This window comes from Hordeum vulgare, chromosome 2H, assembly GCF_904849725.1.
Source record: "Hordeum vulgare subsp. vulgare chromosome 2H, MorexV3_pseudomolecules_assembly, whole genome shotgun sequence".
In the NCBI taxonomy this organism is placed as follows: domain Eukaryota; kingdom Viridiplantae; phylum Streptophyta; class Magnoliopsida; order Poales; family Poaceae; genus Hordeum; species Hordeum vulgare.
The window spans coordinates 392034949-392054913 of NC_058519.1; the positions used below are offsets into that span (position 1 = coordinate 392034949).

A 19965-nucleotide genomic window follows, 5' to 3' on the forward strand; every position below is an offset into this window, starting at 1 on the left:
CCCAAGGTTTGCCATTTGTACGGGTTCGGTGACCGCCCTCAAGGGTCCCTTAGTGGAATCACGGCATCTTACATTGTGCGAGAGCGTGAGGAGATTACGGTGGCCTTAGTGGCATCTTGGGGAGCATTGTGCCTCCACACCGCTCCAACGGAGATTAGCATCCGCAAGGGTGTGAACTTAGGGATACATCATCGTCTCCGCGTGCCTCGGTTATCTCTTACCCAAACCCTTTACTTATGCCCTTTACTTTGTGATAGCCATATTGTTTATTGTCATATATCTTGCTATCACTTAGTTGTTTATCTTACTTAGCATAAGTTGTTGGTGCACATAGGTGAGCCTAGTTGTTGTAGGTTTTGTGCTTGACAAATTAAACGTTAGTTTTATTCCGCATTTGTTCAAGCCTAAACCGTAATTATTTTAAAGCGCCTATTCACCCCCTCCCCCTCTAGGCGACGTCCACGTCCTTTCACTAAGTTTGTTCTTCAAGAGGAGAAGTATGATCCTACTCCTCCCAAGGGAACAAGCTCACAAGATGACCTTTCACCACAAGACCACAAAGGCAAGGGAAAGCTTCAAGAAGACATTGACCTATATGAAGAAGAACCCCAATTCAAGGTCAAGTGGATTCCCAAAGACACTTCTAGCACTGGCTCATCTAGTGCTACCACAACTCCAAGGATCCCCATCAAGTTGATGTGGATTCCCAAGAGGAAGAACTAGAGAGTTCTTGAGGGGTTACTCTGCAAATGAAATTCACTCTTATTCATTTTGATAAAAATTATATGCAATCAACCTCAACCATATGCATTAGTTCAAGGAGTCACACATTCCCTCAAAGGTAAGCAAAGGACAAGGTAATTAATGCATCTTTGGACATCATTCCATTTGTGTCTCACTCCATGTCCATAGATATTCCTGCATATGTTGCTTTTGCTTTGGGACTAACCCATCTAGGTGAGAAGAGTAAGAAACAACAAGGATTGCTCCCAACTCAAGATGATCTTCATCAACATTGAGCATCCACCACTACTTCACCTACTTGAAGTCTTCTACAACAAAACCCAAGGTTAGTTTGTCCCTCTTAAGGGGGGATGTCATATCAAGGGGAAGCTTTACTCTAAATCTTGAGTACAAGCATCACCTAAGGATATGAACACAATAATGCTTATGTAAAAGTGGTAACCCCACTTGTGCTTAACGATGAGTATGACCACATCTATTACCTTTTGGAGGGTTGTGCCTCCTAGATTGGTTAGGTGTCGCTTGGGAGCCTCCTACTTCATGTTGTGGAGTTGAACCAAGATGTTTGTAAGGGCAAGGAGATCGCCTACTTCGTTAAGATCTACCGTGAGTAAGGCTAGTCCTCTGTGGACGAAAGCCGTGGTGGAATAGACATGAACGTTTCTTTGTGGACCCTCCGTGGGTGGAGCCCTCCATGGACTCTCACACCCGTTACCCTCCGTGGGTTGAAGTCTCCACTAACATGGACGTATGATAGCGCCACCTATCGGAACCATGCCAAAAATCGTCGTGTCAACCTCATGCGTTTGATCTCCCTACCTTACTCTTTTACTTTACACTCGCATGTTTTACTCTTCGTTGCTACACTCTTAGAATTGCATGTGTAGGGTGTACTTGACTTGCTATAACTGCCATAGCTGCCTCTCAACTAAAATTGGGAAAAGGCAAAAAAAATCTTGTCAGGTAGTCTAATCACCCCCCCCCCCTCTAGACATACTTTTGATCCTACAGTTGGCCTCTCTGTTGAGCCTAGGTAGGGCTAGGACGTGTTGATCTCCCGAGGTCGGTCATGACCCATGAAAGTGTGTCTGGCCAGAGATTATCAAGCGTGTTGGGAAATGTGGTGCACCCCTGCAGGGATGAATTAACTATTCGAGTAGTCGTGTCCACGTTAACAATACGACTTGGAGTTGTATTCCGACCTCTTACAACTAAAATTGGATACTTAATAAAATACACCCAGATAAGTAACAGATACAACTCGACGATCTCTCTCTCTCAGGGAGACGAGGAGAGGATCTCCAGGTTAGGATTATTGCTATACGGTGATACTTGTTACTATAAAATATGTTCTCTTCTCATACTGCAAGATGATGGCTGCCAGAAGCATAGTCTTCGACAGGACTAGCTCCCCCCCCCTATTCTGGCATTCTGTAGTTTAGTCCACAAATACTACCCCTTTCATTTGATACCAATGCATATGTAGTTTAGACCTGATGTAAGTCTCACGAGTACTTTGCATGAGTACTCACAACCGCTTTTGCTACCTTTTTCCCCCTATGTTCTTCTACCCAATTGTCGCGATCACATGGAGGATCCCAGGAGCCTACTACTACATGGAGGCCGCTAACGACCAGAAGTAGTTTGGAGGCTCCCAAACAGGAGGCCTTGCCTTTTCGATCGATGTATCTTTTGTGTTGGCCTTCCTAGGCAAAACTTGTTTACCTAATGTATGTACTCTGATAATGTTGCTTTCGTCGACTGATGTATTCAAGCCCTCGTGGCCATGGCTTGTAATATATAATGACCAGAACAGATCTGGCCGAAAGTGTCGTCGAGCAGTCCACCGGGCCCTCCACGCCGTCGTCGATTAGAAGCCGGACCGTGCGCCGCCATGGCATAGCCAGTCGCCGCCGTCTGAACCGAGCCAACCACCCCCACGTCGTCGCCTATAACCGGGTTGTCTGGCGCACCTGCAGCCATCGTCGTCCGAGGCAGCGCTCGACACCTCCATTGTCGCCGCTTCGCTAGATCGGTCGCGCCTCCATGCATGCAGGGGGCCCACACCACCCCTGAGATGCGGGAGAGAGGGAGTCCCCTGCCGCCGTCGTCAACCCCCAGGCTTAGCCCAGCGGCGTCCCCCGACGGCGACGGGGGGGGGGGGGGAGGAGGAGGGAGTGTCGCCCCCCGGCGGCTAGGGTTTGGGCGCCGCCCTAGTCGCCCTAGTGGGGACGACGCGGGGACAACGCGGGGGTGTAGATCCGTAGCTAATGCCCTCGTGTGATGTTCATCAAAGAAAACTGATTGTTTCACCCTCACAATGGGTGACCTAAAAAGGCTTTGAGCTAATGCACAAGTAGGATCAAACGTGGTAAAGTATATGTTGGGTGACATGGGTGGGGCAGGAAGCAACATAAATGTCTGCTAAAAGTGGCGGCAAAGCTTTTAGAGATGTGCACTCTTGATAAGTGTATCATGAATCCTTCCCTTCAAATCATACTGTTTATTCTACTTCAATGTGTCCACAAAATTAAATGTGCACGATGAAAATAGCAAAGCAGAGCAGAGAGGTCCCTGTCCTGGAAGATTCTACTCTACACCAAATAATTTCCCGCCTCGGTGGAAATTCAGGAAGCAAGAAACAGTAGTAATGGATCCTATCAGCCACAGAAACATCGTTACTTTGAAAACAGGTTAGGATTTCCTTATTGTGGTGCAGAGCTTAAAAATATCCCTCAACATGTGTTGATGACAGGACAAACATGAAATCAACATCTTCTAAAACAAATCAATGTAGAAAAGATCAGTCAATAATTAAGAACATGTGAAAGGAATTAAGTGTGTTGACGGGATGAAGTAGCCAAAACAAGAGTGAAAACAGAAAGCTACTCCCTCCGGTCCAAAATAAGTGTCGTAGTTTTGAACTGGGTTAGTTCAGAACTGTGACACTTATTATAGATCAGAGGTAGTACTGTGTAGTTATTTCCTATATTTTTGGCACTCAAATACTCACAGAAAATACCTTGGGCTTCATATTTTCACACTAAGAACTATCACCACCAGTTGGACGCATGTAAACACATGCCCAAGTGCCCATGGGAGGGAGGGAATCTATAAGTACCATCCGTCTCATTTATCTCTTTTTTTGCACGGGGGATCTCCATTATCTGATGACAAAGGTTCCAGACTCCACCTCCTTTCTGCATAAGTGGCTCAAGAATGCATCCAGAGGGATCACATTGATCCGTTCTTCCTCGGCCATACCATTAAGAAAGGATCATGTGATCCTTCAGGATGTCTACTCAAGCCATTTTCTCGAAGACATATTCTTCCGTTTGACATTCTGGAGCTGGCTCAGCGATGGTACCGCTGGTATTTTTGCGCTGTTTATCTTCTCTATTCACTTTAACAGATAATTCTGTGGGATTTCCATTTATCAAAATATCAATCATGTACTCCCTCCGTCCTAAAATAAGTGTCTAAACTTTGTACTAGCTCTAGTACAAAGTTGTACTAAGCTTGGAGGGAGTATGATATTCTGATGTAACCAATCCGTACGTGTCTCTCCTCACCCTATATGCTTTCGTCTGGACGTCTGTTTTCTAGTTTAAGTTTGCCTGGTTGAAAATTCTCATCTCAGTAGTGCATCAGCCTCTCATACTCTCAGCTGGAAACCGGAAGTATCTATGAAGCCAGTAATTTGAACCCCAACATGACCAACAGAGGGAACCGTCCACATAAGGAGAGTGTGGAAACCATGGAAATTTACATGATGCGAGAGAAGGGCCGGAACAAAGAAGGAAAACAAATTTATCAAATCTGTGTAATGGCATCACAACAATGTGTGTGTATTAGTCTTCCAAAGTACTCCCTCCGTACCTAAATATAAATTTTTTAAGATATTTCACTAGATGTCTACATACGGAGCAAAATGAGTGAATCTATACTCTAAAGTATGTCTATATACATCCATATGTAGTCCATTAGTAAAACCCCTAAAAAGACTTATATTTAGGAACGGAGGGAGTAGTAATAACCCATATATTTAGCAACTTTTTTTATAGGACTGGCCAGCACAAATACCTACAATTCTGCGCACTTCTATATTTGCTCAAGAACATCACATCTGCATTAGATATGACTGATGCATCAGTAATGCACTTTATGCTCTAATTCACTCAAGCAAACATACATTTTATGGGGACCAAAATCTCAAGGCAAACCATGGAAAATACCATCACAGATTTAATATAGCAAACTTCTGACACGATAACATTAATGTCAAGAGAAACACTTGCAATTTAATATCAGCTATACATGAAGGCAGTTAAATACTAAATGCAAAAAAAGGAACAAAACAGCACAAGCTTGCCATCAGAAAGCCATGTGTAATGCTGAAAGAACTCCGATGTGCAGCACAGTTGGTCAAAACAGCATGTAGCAACAAATTAGCTAGCCATCTAGATCATCTCAGTTAGTAGTCATATCCAGAAGACATCTGCTCTTCGTGATGTTCAGTTCTATTCACCATGCTAAGAAACTGTGCGGCCCTTAACTGCAAACAAATACATCTGGCATATTAGATAACTTCAAAACCTGTTGGACATGAGAAGCATGATAGGTAGAGGTTATATGCATACCAGGGCTAACAATCTTTATCCTCTTAGTAATAGCTCTGACAGAAGTAACAGATGTAGCTCCTGCACAGACAGGTATGCATAGAAGATTTGTTACAAAAAAGTGATGATAGGATGAACAAAATCAAGACAGTGCAGCATCTTATTAGAGCTTTCTCTAACCTTGCGAATTGATATCTTCAGTGGGATCTGCTGACATTGGCTTCATTGATTCTGGAAAAGCTGGGTCAGCAGTCATGTTGTTACTCTTCACAGTGGGCTGTAGTCTGTAATCATTCAATTTACACAACAGAACCATCTTAGCATTCATAGAATCATCAAGGACAAAAAAACAAAGGCATCTAATAAGAGCACCGTAGCATACCTTTGAAGTTCAGCATTTGTGGAAGGATTCTCACATTGAAGGCCTTCATTGTCAAGATCAAAGTCCAGCAGAAGTTCCGAAAATGAAAAGTCACCATCAAATAGATCAAAATTTGCGAAATCAATGTCAAAGTCATCTTGCTTCTCTCCATTACTGGTAGAGCTAGAGGGCTTCTCAGAAACATGTTCAGTTGAAACTGGCCTTGCATCTGAACTGTCAAAATCTAACCTCCCTTTCACATGTTCCCTTTTTGACGATCTCTGGGTGCTTGATTTTAAGGGCGAGCTGACATGGCAACTCCTCTCGACAGAATAGTAGGTGCCCCCTTTCATAGGACTGACTATTAGTCTCTTGGAAGAAACTATAGAGTATTGAGAGGAAGCAATCTCCTGTTGGGAATGAGCATTTGGAACCACAGATGACGGCCTTTGTGATTGACAAGAAGCAGGTTCTTTTCCCATGGGATAGCTTAGTTGAGCTGTACAAGGAGAAGAACTGACTTGAGACTGGAGTGGAGTGAATAAGCTTTTTGCAACTGATGAGGCTTGGGCCGGCAGTTTTGCAACCACTGAATGTTCAGCTGAACTGGGATGTGCAGTTTGCAGTTGAGAAGCTGCACTTTTACCTGGCATTAGAACAGTACGTCAATAACTGGTGATGCTGCAGGAAATGACGGTCAAGTTATGCTAGTATTTTCAAAAGTGTACCTTTTGTGTTCAAGCTTGTAGACGGTGCAGCACACATTCTCTTGGAGGCTGAAGTGGTTTTTGCAGCAGGCTTGGCTGCCTTTCTTTTTTTTGTAGGCAAAGAACTGGCTGCTGGGGTGGACATGCTGTTGGCATTTGAAGAATTCTGAACAACAACCGAGGAGGAGGACTGGGTGTAGTGTATCATAGGCGTAACATATCCAGAGGAGCCTGCAATAACAACAGAAAAGGGACCTTGTTAATTTCACGATGAATAATAGCACCAGCCACCAGGTGATAGACTGAAATCGAATACACAGTGTATGGATGGCAAAAGCTGCACGTAATAGGACATGACTAGGCTGCATGTGGAAGGCAATTGGAGGAGAAATGCAGCATGTGCCAGTTTTTCAAATGGAAATACAATGTGTTTGCCTTGTCATATTTGGGAGTTGGTTATTGGCATCGGTATTTTCTCGACTCTATCACGCGTATTCAGGAAGAAAAAAATACCAATGCACACAGTCCAATTCTAAAAAACATAACCAATTGACAAGCCATCTACTATCCATGTAACTGGTGTGCTTGTGGCCCAAAATATATCTAACAGTGCAGTTCAGAAACTGAACAAAAATTTAGGCAAGAATTACAAATTTATGACAGTACACACTTTCCAAACCAAAGGTTTACAAGTCACGGGGCAGTTCAAAATTATCCCCTAAAAGTTAAATCAGACGCAAGCAAACAAGGGATTGGAATCTAGTCTAGTACTGACGTGTATAAGTAACCAAAGGGATCGCATAGACTAGCACGCATAACGTCGAACAAGTGGGGGGCACGGAGTGAAATAGTGAAGGTACCTGTAGGAGGCGGGGGGATGGCCACCATAGGTGGGTGTGGAGGAGAAGAGGTGGTGGGGCCGACGAAGAAGGGCGGGACGAGCGGTGGTGAGGAGGGCGCCGCCGCGAGATGTGTGGATGAGCCGGGATGGTAGTAGGTGGAGACGAGGGTCTGCATGGCCTGCATGGCGGAGTCGACGGCGAGGCGTGACTCCTTGAGGGAGATGTAGTCGTGGAGGATGTCGGCGAGAGGGAGGAGGCCCTTGGGGGGGACTATGTTGTTGCTGGTCTTGGCGAAGAGGTGGGCGGCGTCGGAGCGGAAGGCGGCGAGGGAGGCCGCGAAGCCATTGTCGGCGAGGTAGCGCTCGACGAGGAAGGCGACCTGCAGGGGCGTCACCTTCATCTTGCCCTTGGCCTTGTCGGCGTCGGAGGCGGGGCTGGGGTAGGGGTTGGGGTTGGGAGGAGAGCTCGGCTTCGGCGGCGCCATGGCTAGCAACGGTACCGTAGAATCCTAGATCTCGATCTCTCCTTTTTCGTGTTTCTATATCTCTCTCCCTCTGTGTGCGTCTCGGCAGTTTTTGTTGGTGAATTTGGAGGAGGGGGGAGGGAAAACGAATGGAATTGGAGTGAGACGGTGGAGGGAAAGAAAACGAGTGAAGCAATGGCGGGCTGGCGCGCGCCAACGAATTGAAGTCTTCAAACGATTGCGTTTCTTTCCTTTTTCTGGCGCGAACGAGGAGACGACGGCGAACCCTATTTGGCGCTGCAGGCGCCCGTTAATGTGTGTTCCGCAAGCGGACGCCTGCAGCGTCTCGCATTGGGCTGGCCCATCTTATCCTTTTTCCTTTCCGTTTTATTTTTTGAGATTTTCCCTTTTATTTTGAAAAGGCAAAAAGAAAAACAGCGTCGCGGGGAATAGAAATACCGATCTTCACTTGGAGTTCACAAGCACTAACCACCGCGCCACCTCGTCCGACTTGATGACTAACATTTTTCTTTTTGCATCTTTTCTCATTTTTTTGGAAAAGATTACCTTCCACCTGCCGATCACGAGCGCCCGTCAGCCAGTTTCATGGCCGTTTGATCGTGTGTTGATCATACGGTCGACAGCGTCCCCGCATCCATCGAAGCCGCTTTCGTTTTCTTGCAACTTATATGTTGTTTCACGACAGACATTCCTGATACTCCGTAACAATAGGGATGTTTCGGGGTTCGACTCGCTCGAAGGGCAAGCGTCTGGATTTGATTTTTTTCTTTAACATTAACTTTTGAAACAGCAAAACAGTTGCAAAACACAACTACCGCATTACAGAAACAATTTCTGAAACAACGGATGTGTTGCAGAAACAACAACCATGTTGGAGAAACTTCCTTTTTTATTTTCTAACCCATGTTTGCAATAATTATGACATCTTTTGACCTATGTAACAAAAATTACGACATGTTACAAATATTACGACATCTTCTGACCCTTGCAAAAATCACGACAACTTCTTACCCATATTGCAAAAATTATGACATGTTGCAAAAATTACGACATCTCGTTTGTTGTTTGAATAAGATCGAACGGACGCATATGGCTGAGCGCGGAGATCCAACGATTATCTTGGTGACGGATGTTTAGGAGACATATATTGGTAGACGCGTAGCGCTCCCCTATTTATTTTTTGTTTTTTTTGTTTTTCGTTTTTTTGTTTCTTTTTTTGTTTTTCGTTGATGTTTTTTCTTCTTCCTGGCTTGTTGATTTTTTATAATTCGTGAACTTTTCTTTAAATCGACGGACCCTTTTTCCAAATTCAATTAACTTTTTTCAACTTGAATAAACTTTTTAAAAATTTGAAGAACTTATTTTCAAATTCAATGAACTTCTTTTCCAATTTGATGACCTTACTTACAAATTGATGACTTCTTTCAAATTCGTAGAATGTTTTTCAAATCAATGAACTTTGCGTTTTCAATTTTTATGGCCTTCTTTCAAAACTGATTAACTTTTTCCAAAAGTGATGAACTTTTTTCAATTCTACAAACATTTTTCAAATTTGATGAACACTTTTTGAAAACTTATTCCATGTATGGTTGAATTGGCAACTTAACTGGTAAGACCAAAAAATATGATTTGGCCCCTTATGTCAAATCAATAAATCAGGGTGTAATACAAACTGTGAAGACTATTGTGGTCCCCTATACTTGTGGATTATCAATTACCTTCTCTTAGAACTTGTCCTTGGACGAGCTTGATGACGGCATAGATTTGTGAGAAAAATAACCCGAGATAAGAATGAAGGAGAAACTTACGGTGGTCAAACGATGTGCCCCGTGCGTGTGAAAACAACTCATGGTCGTCCTACGTGGCACGACCCCGTCTCGAGAGTGACCACGCCACTCTCGCCACTAATAATGTGGGCTCTCTGCTATCATCGGCCAAAGTAATCAGTAAAGCCCCGTCCCATAAGGGGTATTGTGGTCGCACATGCAAGGTTGGGGTGGTCAGTAATTCTTAAATCTAATCCCGTCTTCGAAACCACACACATGAAACCTTTTCGGTACACCATTTCTTTCCAAGTGGTCACCCATCTCCCTCGCGCATTAGTAGCACCCGACGGGGTTTTTGAAATCCTTTGAAATCATTCATTTCATCATCACCATGCATAGTCCCATTCCATCTGCGTAGCAGCTACTAGTGACTTAACTACTTCCCACCCGCACAACACTCATAGGTGGTAGGGTCATGCTTAAGTTCAAGTATCAACGAGAGGTTTCTCCGAGATAACCCACCAGGGTGGTCACCGTCTCATCATGAATCAAATCCAATATAATATAGTGTTATATGGCATGCAAAATAAATGGTTTCTTAGACATGGTCAAAGGGCTGCTTGCCTTGCTCAACAAAGTCTCAGGGTCTTTAAAGTCTTCTGGTACAAATCCCTTGCTAGTAATGCAATCTATCGTCGCAATATTAACGGGCAAAAATAAGAATGCCACAAAACAGGGAAAGTAATTTGCTCAGAAAAATTTCACCCTATTTTTGTAAAATACTAGGGTGAGTGTAGGTACTGTAAAAATTGCTAGGTTTTATTTTTGAAGTGCAAAAATTTGTGAAAAAACGTTTTAACAGAAGGTTAAAATGTTTAAAACTAGGTTTTAAAATAAATCAATGCATAAAAGTTTTTGTAAAAATTACACAAGTGGTATTATCAAATACTACACAATATTACAATATTTGTGGTGAAATAATAATTAGATTTGGATGCATATTTGCTTCCATGGATTTCTTGCAAAACAGAAAGAGTTGGAAAAAGAAAAAGGAGGGGGCCTCACAACATGGCCACAGACGCGAGCAACTGGGCTAGCCCACAGCAATCGGCCCGGGGAGAAGGGGGTGCGTGCGGCAGGTTTTAATTCAAACCTGCACGCGGGCCCCTCCTAGCAGCGGGAGAGGGAGGAGGGGAGAGGCTGACGCGTGGGTCCCACCCCGCGATTGTCTTCCACCTATCGACCTGGGCGAGAGGAACTCACCTGCGGCGATGTGCGCAGCGGCTCGGGGCACCGAGGGCAGGAGCATGCTGAGGGCGCCGAGGAATGAGCTAGGCCGCCGGCGGTGACGGGAATGTCGTCGGCGTCGAGCCCGAGCGGCGGCCGAAGTACACAAGGAGGAAGGGCCCGACTCCGTCTGCAATACATCCAAGGGATGACGGGGTTAGCACCATAGGCCTCAGGAAAACACGGAGGATGTGAAGAGAGGGGGAATGGGGCTCTGTACCTCCCGAACAGTGGCGATCAAAAGCGGCGACGGTCGGCTCTATTCCGAGCACTGAGAGAGGAAAATGGAGAGGGAGTGGAACGGGGGTTCGTTTAGGGTTGTGGGGGTGGTGGAAGGGAAGGAGGAGGAGGCACAGGGCCCCTTTTATAGCGGTGGCGCCGGTTTACTATGCGCTGGTGTACCGGCGGGCTCGTGGCCGAGGCGAGGAACCGCGAGAGGAGGCAAAATGGGTCGAGGGGTGCTCGAGGACGAGGTCCACAACCAAGGGAAGCAAGAGGGGGAGAGAGACGCGCGCGTGCGAGCTCCCGCGTTGGTCGGCTCGGGCGGTGTCGGGCACGCGCCGGGGATGGCCGTTGGAGAAAGAGAGGGGAGGGGGCCAACAGGGGAGATTATCGTGGATGACCATGCGCCTTGACTACTGTGAGGTAGTGGCTCGAGGCGGTCGGAATCGGGCAGGAGAGCGAGGTCAAACCTCGCATACCCTCTATCACGCTCCAGAGCGCGGTTTGGCCCGACATCATTGCGTCACTGACACGCTCTGGCGGGGCCTCTCGTGTCTAAAAGCTGAGCGAGAGGTAAACAATGGGGAAAGGAGCATGGGCTACTATAGAGGCTATCAAATAGAGAGGTGAGAGGACAGAGAGGTAGAATCATGTTGTCCAGAAGGGGAAATGGGGGTTTTACCCCATCAATGATTGAGATGTGGCCGTTGGAGACTTAGTGGAGTTAGAAGAGCACCATAAGAAGTTGTGGTAGAAATTTGAAGTGAAGGGGTGAGAAAAAGTGGTGAAAGCAACAACTTTACCAAACTACCACAAGGTGTTTCATGATCATTTGGGAAGTTACCTTTACCCAATTGCTGTGAAAGTTAACAGGATTGAATTGTGGTAAAAATCAAGAGTAATCACCAAGTTTGAGCTCATCTGAGGAAACTTGGCAATGTAAACATGAAAATCCTTAAAAATAGATAGAATTAGATTCTTGTTGACTTTGGTGACCAAATAAAGTCCCACAAATGCATAAATTGATGATCATCCTTACTTGGGGTCTAGATCACTTATGTAAAATTTGAGATCAATTGGATAAACTTGGCAATGTAAAGTTGCTCAAATTTGGTTCTGGAAAGGGAGGGTTTTGGGGTCCTTAGGTGAATCAAATCAATTTGGATTGAGATGAAATTTTGCAAGGTTGCCACATATATCATGTGTGACATGTTAGAATTTTCCTGGAATTTATTGAGAATATTTCCTATGGAAATGTTTCAAAATCTTGAAATAGGCACAAGGGTTTTTGAGGGGTTTTGTCAAATATTTTGAACATGACCATGTGTTTAAACTCATATGCATGGAAAATATATTTCCACTCAGTTTCCCTAAATTTTCTCAAATATTTTGAAAGAAAGAAAATGATTTATACCCATAAAAGATCATTTCTGGCCTAAAAAAGGTATGTAAATAAACTAGGAAAATAACTTTTAAAATAATTATTTTGTGGTTTTGAGAATTATTTTTTTAATATAATCCAAATAAAATATTTGTATTAAAACATCCCTCCTAAATTAAGGACTTGTAGTACAAATCCCAACTCACGGGGTTTTGGACATTAAAATAAATAAATGCCCTTTTGTTGAAATAATATTTTATAAAATAGTTTCTGGTCTTATACACATGACATGATCATTGGGCAATGTTTTTGGGTCAAGGACAGGAGTTATAGAGAGAAGAATAATTTTGGTGATTTAAAACACAATCAATCACACAAGCATGTTGCAATCAAATCAATTATCGCAAGCACTCAAAAGTTTTAATTGGGTCCAAATTTTGTAAAACATAATGTGGCAAAGTGTTACAAACACAGGGTGTGACAGACCTACCTCCTTAGAAGAATCTCGTCCCTGAGATTCCTAGGCTAAGCGCGAAAATATAAGGGAACTCGGATCTAAGGTAGTCTTCATGCTCCCATGTTGCTTCTGCTTCGGTGCGGTTGTTCCACTAGACATTGAAGTACTTGATGTTGTGGCTTCGGGTGCAACGCTCGGCTTCTTCCAAGATGCGGATTGGTCTCTCACGATAAGTGAGGTCTGGCTGAAGGTCGATGGCGTGATGGTCGATGTTCTTGTAGAGCTCCGGACGATTGGGAACTTGGAGGCACTTTCGGAGTTGTGACACGTGGAAGACGTTGTGCACATCCAAAAGCTTGGATGCTAGATCCAACTAGTAAGCAACTTCTCCTCGCCTTTCGGTGATCTTTAAGGGGCCGATGTATCTTGGTGTGAGCTTTCCCTTCACATGGAAGCTCTTCGTTCCCTTGAGAGGCGTGACTCGAAGATAGACATAGTCTCCGGTGTTGAGGTCCACTTATGGGTGGTGTGAGTTGGCGTAGCTCTTCTGCTTTGACTTGGTGGTATCTAGATGTTCCTTGACAAGTTGGACTTGATCTTCGGCTTCACGAAGAATATGTGGTCCAAAGATCAGTCCTCTCCGGTCTCAGACCAGTTGAGGGGAGTGCAGCACTTGCGTCCATAAACCACCTGAAATGGTGCCATCTGCGGACTGGACTCGCAGCTGTTGTTGCAGGAGAACTCGGCAAAGGGCAAAGAATCCTCCCACTTGGCTCTATATGCCAAAACACAGGCACGGAGCATGTCCTCGAGTATCTGATTTACTCGTTCTGTTTGTCCGCCCGTCTGAGGGTGAAAGCAGTGCTGAAAGAAAGCTTGGTTCCTATGGCTCCTTGGAACTGCTTCCAAAATCTCGAGGTAAACTATGTACCTCGATCTGACACGATCTCCTTAGGAACTCCATGGAGGCTCACGATACGCTCGATGTAGATACTAGCTAGCTTGTGCCCATCGTAGGAGGTCTTGACAGGAATGAAGCGGGCCACCTTAGTGAGGTGATCGACAATGACCCAAATGGAGTTCTGTCCTTTATTGGACCTAGGAAAACCGATGATGAAGTCCATCCCAACCTTGCCCCACTTCCATTCTGGCACTTTGAGGGGTTGTAATAGTTTATCGGGTCGCTGATGCTCAGCTTTGACCCTCTGGCATAAGTCACACTTAGCGACATAAGAAGCTATGTCTCTCTTCATGCCATTCCACCAGAATCTTGTCTTGAGGTCTTGGTACATGTTGGTTCCACGAGGATGGATGGAATAGAGAGTGTCATGGGCTTCTTGTAAGATCGGGTTCTTGAGCCCAACCTTGTTGGGTACGCAAATGCGATTCCCAAACTATACAACTCCATGTTCATCCACTAAGGATCCTGGGGCCTTGCCTTTCTTGGTCTTCTTATTGATGCCTTCAATGCTCTCGTGTCCCTTGTGAGCTTCCTTGATATCATCCATCAACGTAGGCCTTGCTTCGAGGTTGGCCAGAAATCTTTGTGCGACTAGCTCCAGTCTGAAGCTTTCAAGCTCTTCACACAAGGCGGGTAGCCTTTCCTTGACCATAGCATTCAAGGAACAAGCCTTTCTGCTCAAGGCATCAGCTACCACATTGGCCTTCCCGGGGTGGTATTGGGCACTAAGGTCGTAATCTTTGACCAACTCCAACCATCTTTGTTTCCTCATGTTCAATTCCTTTTGAGTGAAAATATACTTCAAACTCTTGTGGTCTTTGTATATCTAACATCGCTTACCAAGAAGGTAATGTCGCCATGTCTTCAAGGCATGAAGTACTGCTGCCAGCTCCACATCACGAGTGGTGTAGTTCTCTTCATGAGGGCGTAGCTGTCTCGAGAAATATGCTACGACTCTGCCTTCTTACAGCAGGACACCACCAAGCCCGGTCCTCGGATGCATCACAGTATATCACGAATTCCTTGTGAATATCGGGGGTGGCCAAAACTGGGGCCATTGTCAATCTCTTCTTGAGCTCCTCGAAGTTCTCTTCACACTTCGACGTCCATTCGAACTTCTTGTCCTTCTTCAAGAGTATTGGTCGAGCGATGCCTGAGAATCCTTCAACGGACTTGCGGTAATACCCCGCAAGTCCGAGGAAGCTCCTCACTTCCTTCACATTGGCCAGAGATTGCCACTTCGTCACAGCTTCAATCTTGACACGATCGACCGACAATCCTCTGTTGGGGAACATCGCATGGGAAACAAAAAATTTCCTACGCGCACGAAGACCTATCATGGTGATGTCCATCTACGAGAGGGGATGAGTGATCTACGTACCCTTGTAGACCGTACAACAGAAGCGTTAGTGAACGCGGTTGATGTAGTGGAACGTCCTCACGTCCCTCGATCCGCCCCACGAACAATCCCGCGATCAGTCCCACGATCTAGTACCAAACGGACGGCACCTCCGCGTTCAGCACACGTACAGCTCGACGATGATCTCGGCCTTCTTGATCCAGCAAGAGAGACGGAGAGGTAGAAGAGTTCTCCGGCAGCGTGACGGTGCTCCGGAGGTTGGTGATGACCTTGTCTCAGCAGGGCTCCGCCCGAGCTCCGCAGAAACGCGATCTAGAGGAAAAACCGTGGAGGTATGTGGTCGGGCTGCCGTGGAAAAGTCGTCTCAAATCAGCCCTAAAACCTCCGTATATATAGGTGGGAGGGAGGGGACCTTGCCTTGGGGCTCAAGGAGCCCCAAGGGGGTCAGCCGAGTCCAAGGGGGAAGGCTCCCCCCCCAAACCGAGTTCGACTTGGTTTGGTGGGTGGGAGTCCTTCCTTCCCTTCCCACCTCCTCCTTTTTTTTCTCTTTGATTTTCTTTCCTAGGCGCATAGGGCCCTTTTGGGCTGTCCCACCAGCCCACTAAGGGCTGGTGTGCCACCCTCAAGGCCTATGGGCTTCCCCGGGGTGGGTTGCCCCCCCCGGTGAACTCCCGGAACCCATTCGTCATTCCTGGTACATTTCCAGTAACTCCGAAAACCTTCCGGTAATCAAATGAGGTCATCCTATATATCAATCTTCGTTTCCGGACCATTCCGGAAACCCTCGTGACGTCCGTGATCTCATCCGGGACTCCGAACAACATTCGGTAACCAACCATATAACTCAAATACGCATAAAACAACGTCGGACCTTAAGTGTGCAGACCCTGCGGGTTCGAGAACTATGTAGACATGACCCGAGAGACTCCTCGGTCAATATCCAATAGCGGTACCTGGATGCCCATATTGGATCCTACATATTCTACGAAGATCTTATCGTTTGAACCTCAGTGCCAAGGATTCATATAATCCCGTATGTCATTCCCTTTGTCCTTCGGTATGTTACTTGCCCGAGATTCGATCGTCAGTATCCGCATACCTATTTCAATATCGTTTACTGGCAAGTCTCTTTACTCGTTCTGTAATACAAGATCCCGCAACTTACACTAAGTCACATTGCTTGCAAGGCTTGTGTGTGATGTTGTATTACCGAGTGGGCCCCGAGATACCTCTCCGTCACACGGAGTGACAAATCCCAGTCTTGATCCATACTAACTCAACTAACACCTTCGGAGATACCTGTAGAGCATCTTTATAGTCACCCAGTTACGTTGCGACGTTTGATACACACAAAGCATTCCTCCGGTGTCAGTGAGTTATATGATCTCATGGTCATAGGAATAAATACTTGACACGCAGAAAACAGTAGCAACAAAATGACACGATCAACATGCTACGTCTATTAGTTTGGGTCTAGTCCATCACGTGATTCTCCTAATGACGTGATCCAGTTATCAAGCAACAACACTTTGTTCATAATCAGAAGACACTGACTATCTTTGATCAACTGGCTAGCCAACTAGAGGCTTGCTAGGGACGGTGTTTTGTCTATGTATCCACACATGTAAATGAGTCTTCATTCAATACAATTATAGCATGGATAATAAACGATTATCTTGATATAGGAATTATAATAATAACTATATTTATTATTGCCTCTAGGGCATAATTCCAATAGTCTCCCACTTGCACTAGAGTCAATAATCTAGCCCTCACATCATCATGTGAATTACATTGTAATAAATCTAACACCCATACAGTTCTGGTGTTGATCATGCTTTGGCCGTGGAAGAGGTTTAGTCAGCGGGTCTGCTACATTCAGATCCGTGTGCATTTTGCAATTATTTACGTCCTCTCCCTCGATGTAGTCGCGGATGAGGTTGAAGCGTCGTTTGATGTGTCTGGTCTTCTTGTGAAACCGCGGTTCCTTTGCTAAGGCAATGGCACCCGTGTTGTCACAGAACAAGGTTATTGGATTCAGTGCGCTTGGCACCACTCCAAGATCCGTCATGAACTGCTTCATCCAGACACCCTCCTTAACCGCCTCCGAGGCAGCCATGTACTCCGCTTCACATGTAGAATCCGCTACGACGCTTTGCTTGGAACTGCACCAGCTTACCGCACCCCCATTAAGAATAAATACGTATCCGGTTTGCGACTTAGAGTCGTCCGGATCTGTGTCAAAGCTTGCATCGACGTAACCTTTTACGGCGAGCTCTTCGTCACCTCCATACACGAGAAACATCTCCTTAGTCCTTTTCAGGTACTTCAGGATATTCTTGACCGCTGTCCAGTGATCCACTCCTGGATTACTCTGGAACCTACCTGCCATACTTATGGCCAGGCTAACATCCGGTCTAGTACACAGCATTGCATACATGATAGAACCTATGGCTGAAGCATAGGGGACGGAGCGCATATGCTCTCTATCTTCATCAGTTGCTGGGCACTGAGTCCTACTCAATCTCGTACCTTGTAAAACTGGCAAGAACCCTTTCTTGGACTGTTCCATTTTGAACCTCTTCAAAACTTTATCAAGGTATGTGCTTTGTGAAAGTCCTATCAGGCGTTTTGATCTATCCCTATAAATCTTAATGCCTAGAATGTAAGCAGCTTCTGCTGTGTCCTTCATAGAGAAACTCTTATCCAAGTAATCCTTTATGCTCTCTAAAAACTCCACGTTGTTTCCAATCAGCAATATGTCATCCACATATAATATTAGAAATGCCACAGAGCTCCCACTCACTTTCTTGTAAATACAAGATTCTCCAACCACTTGTATAAACCCAAATGCTTTGATCACCTCATCAAAGCGTTTGTTCCAACTCCGAGATGCTTGCACCAGCCCATAAATGGATCGCTGGAGCTTGCACACCTTGTTAGCATTCTTAGGATCGACAAAACCTTCGGGTTGTATCATATACAATTCTTCCTTAAGGAAACCGTTAAGGAACGCCGTTTTGACATCCATCTGCCAGATTTCATAATCGAAAAATGCAGCTATTGCTAACATGATTCTGACGGACTTAAGCATCGCTACGGGTGAGAATGTCTCATCGTAGTCAACTCCTTGAACTTGTGAAAAACCCTTTGCCACAAGTCGAGCTTTATAAACGGTCACATTGCCGTCAGCGTCCGTCTTCCTCTTAAAGATCCATTTGTTCTGAATAGCCTTGCGGCCCTCAGGTAGTACCTCCAAAGTCCACACTTTGTTCTCATACATGGATCCTATCTCGGACTTCATGGCTTCTATCCATTTTTTGGAATCTGGGCCCACCATTGCTTCTTCATAATTTGCAGGTTCATTGTTCTCTAACAACATGATTGATAAGACGGGATTACCGTACCACTCTGGAGCAGCACGTGGCCTCGTCGACCTGCGTGGTTCGACAGAAACTTGAACTGGAGTTTCATGATCATCATCATTAACTTCCTCCTCAACCGGCGTCGCAACGACAGAGGTTTCCCCTTGCCCTGCGCCACCATCCAGAGGGATGAGAGGTTCGACAACCTCATCAAGTTCTATATTCCTCCCATTCAATTCTCTCGAGAGAAACTCCTTCTCGAGAAAAGCTCCGTTTTTAGCAACAAACACTTTGCCTTCGGATTTGAGATAGAAGGTGTACCGAACTGTCTCTTTTGGGTAACCTATGAAGACGCACTTTTCCGCTTTGGGTTCCAGCTTTTCAGCCTGAAGCTTTTTGACATAAGCATCACATCCCCAAACTTTAAGAAACGACAACTTTGGCCTTTTGCCATACCACAGTTCGTATGGTGTCGTCTCAACGGATTTTGATGGTGCCCTATTTAAAGTGAATCCAGCTGTTTCTAATGCATAACCCCAAAACGATAACGGCAAATCAGTAAGAGACATCATAGATCGCACCATCTCTAATAGAGTACGACGTTCGGACACACCATTACGCTGTGGTGTTCCAGGCGGTGTTAACTGTGAAACAATTCCACATTGTCTTAAGTGAGTACCAAACTCGAAACTCAGATATTCACCCCCACGATCAGACCGTAGGAACTTGATCTTCTTGTTACGATGATTTTCCACTTCACTCTGAAATTGCTTGAACTTTTCAAATGTTTCAGACTTGTGCTTCATCAAGTAGACATAACCATATCTACTCAAATCGTCAGTGAAGGTGAGAAAATAACGATATCCGCCGCGTGCCTCCACGCTCATCGGACCACACACATCGGTATGTATGATTTCCAACAAGTCACTTGCACGCTCCATTGTTCCGGAGAACGGAGTCTTAGTCATCTTGCCCATGAGGCATGGTTCGCACGTGTCAAGTGAATCAAAGTCAAGTGACTCCAAAAGTCCATCAACATGGAGTTTCTTCATGCGCTTTACACCAATATGACCTAAGCAGCAGTGCCACAAAAATATGGCGCTATCATTGTTAACTCTAACTCTTTTGGTCTCAATGTTATGTATATGCGTATCTCTATCAAGATTCAATATGAACAATCCTCTCACATTAGGTGCATGACCATAAAAGATGTTACTCATAGAAATAGAACAACCATTATTCTCTGACTTAAGAGAGTAACCGTCTCGCAATAAACAAGATCCAGATATAATGTTCATGCTCAACGCAAGCACTAAATAACAATGATTTAAGTTCATCACTAATCCTGATGGTAACTGAAGTGAAACTGTGCCGACGGCGATTGCATCAACCTTGGAACCATTTCCTAC

The 19965-nt window shown here is 45.2% G+C and overlaps 1 protein-coding gene across 1 annotated transcript; it reads right to left on the minus strand.

The window, feature by feature from the left end:
- Positions 1 to 4956: 4956 nt before the first annotated feature.
- Positions 4957 to 7823, minus strand: LOC123430147 (SH3 domain-containing protein C23A1.17). Its single transcript, XM_045114047.1, has 6 exons — positions 7292 to 7823; positions 6453 to 6662; positions 5746 to 6370; positions 5544 to 5647; positions 5385 to 5444; positions 4957 to 5299 (listed from the first exon to the last, which is right to left on the minus strand). The coding sequence occupies exons 1-6, from the start codon at positions 7755 to 7757 to the stop codon at positions 5277 to 5279; spliced, it is 1488 nt and encodes a 495-aa protein (XP_044969982.1). The 5' UTR covers positions 7758 to 7823; the 3' UTR covers positions 4957 to 5276.
- Between the last annotated feature and the right edge of the window lie 12142 nt (positions 7824 to 19965).

What these genes read in the sequence shown, in the direction of transcription:
- LOC123430147 (XM_045114047.1), bottom strand. Translation starts at nt 7,757, where the DNA reads ATGGCGCCGCCGAAGCCGAGCTCTCCTCCCAACCCCAACCCCTACCCC. An exon ending in CATCCCCCCGCCTCCTACAG is followed by an intron (nt 6,663 to 7,291) that starts GTACCTTCACTA and finishes TTGTTATTGCAG; the next exon opens with GCTCCTCTGGATATGTTACG. An exon ending in GATAAAGATTGTTAGCCCTG is followed by an intron (nt 5,300 to 5,384) that starts GTATGCATATAA and finishes ATTTGTTTGCAG; the next exon opens with TTAAGGGCCGCACAGTTTCT.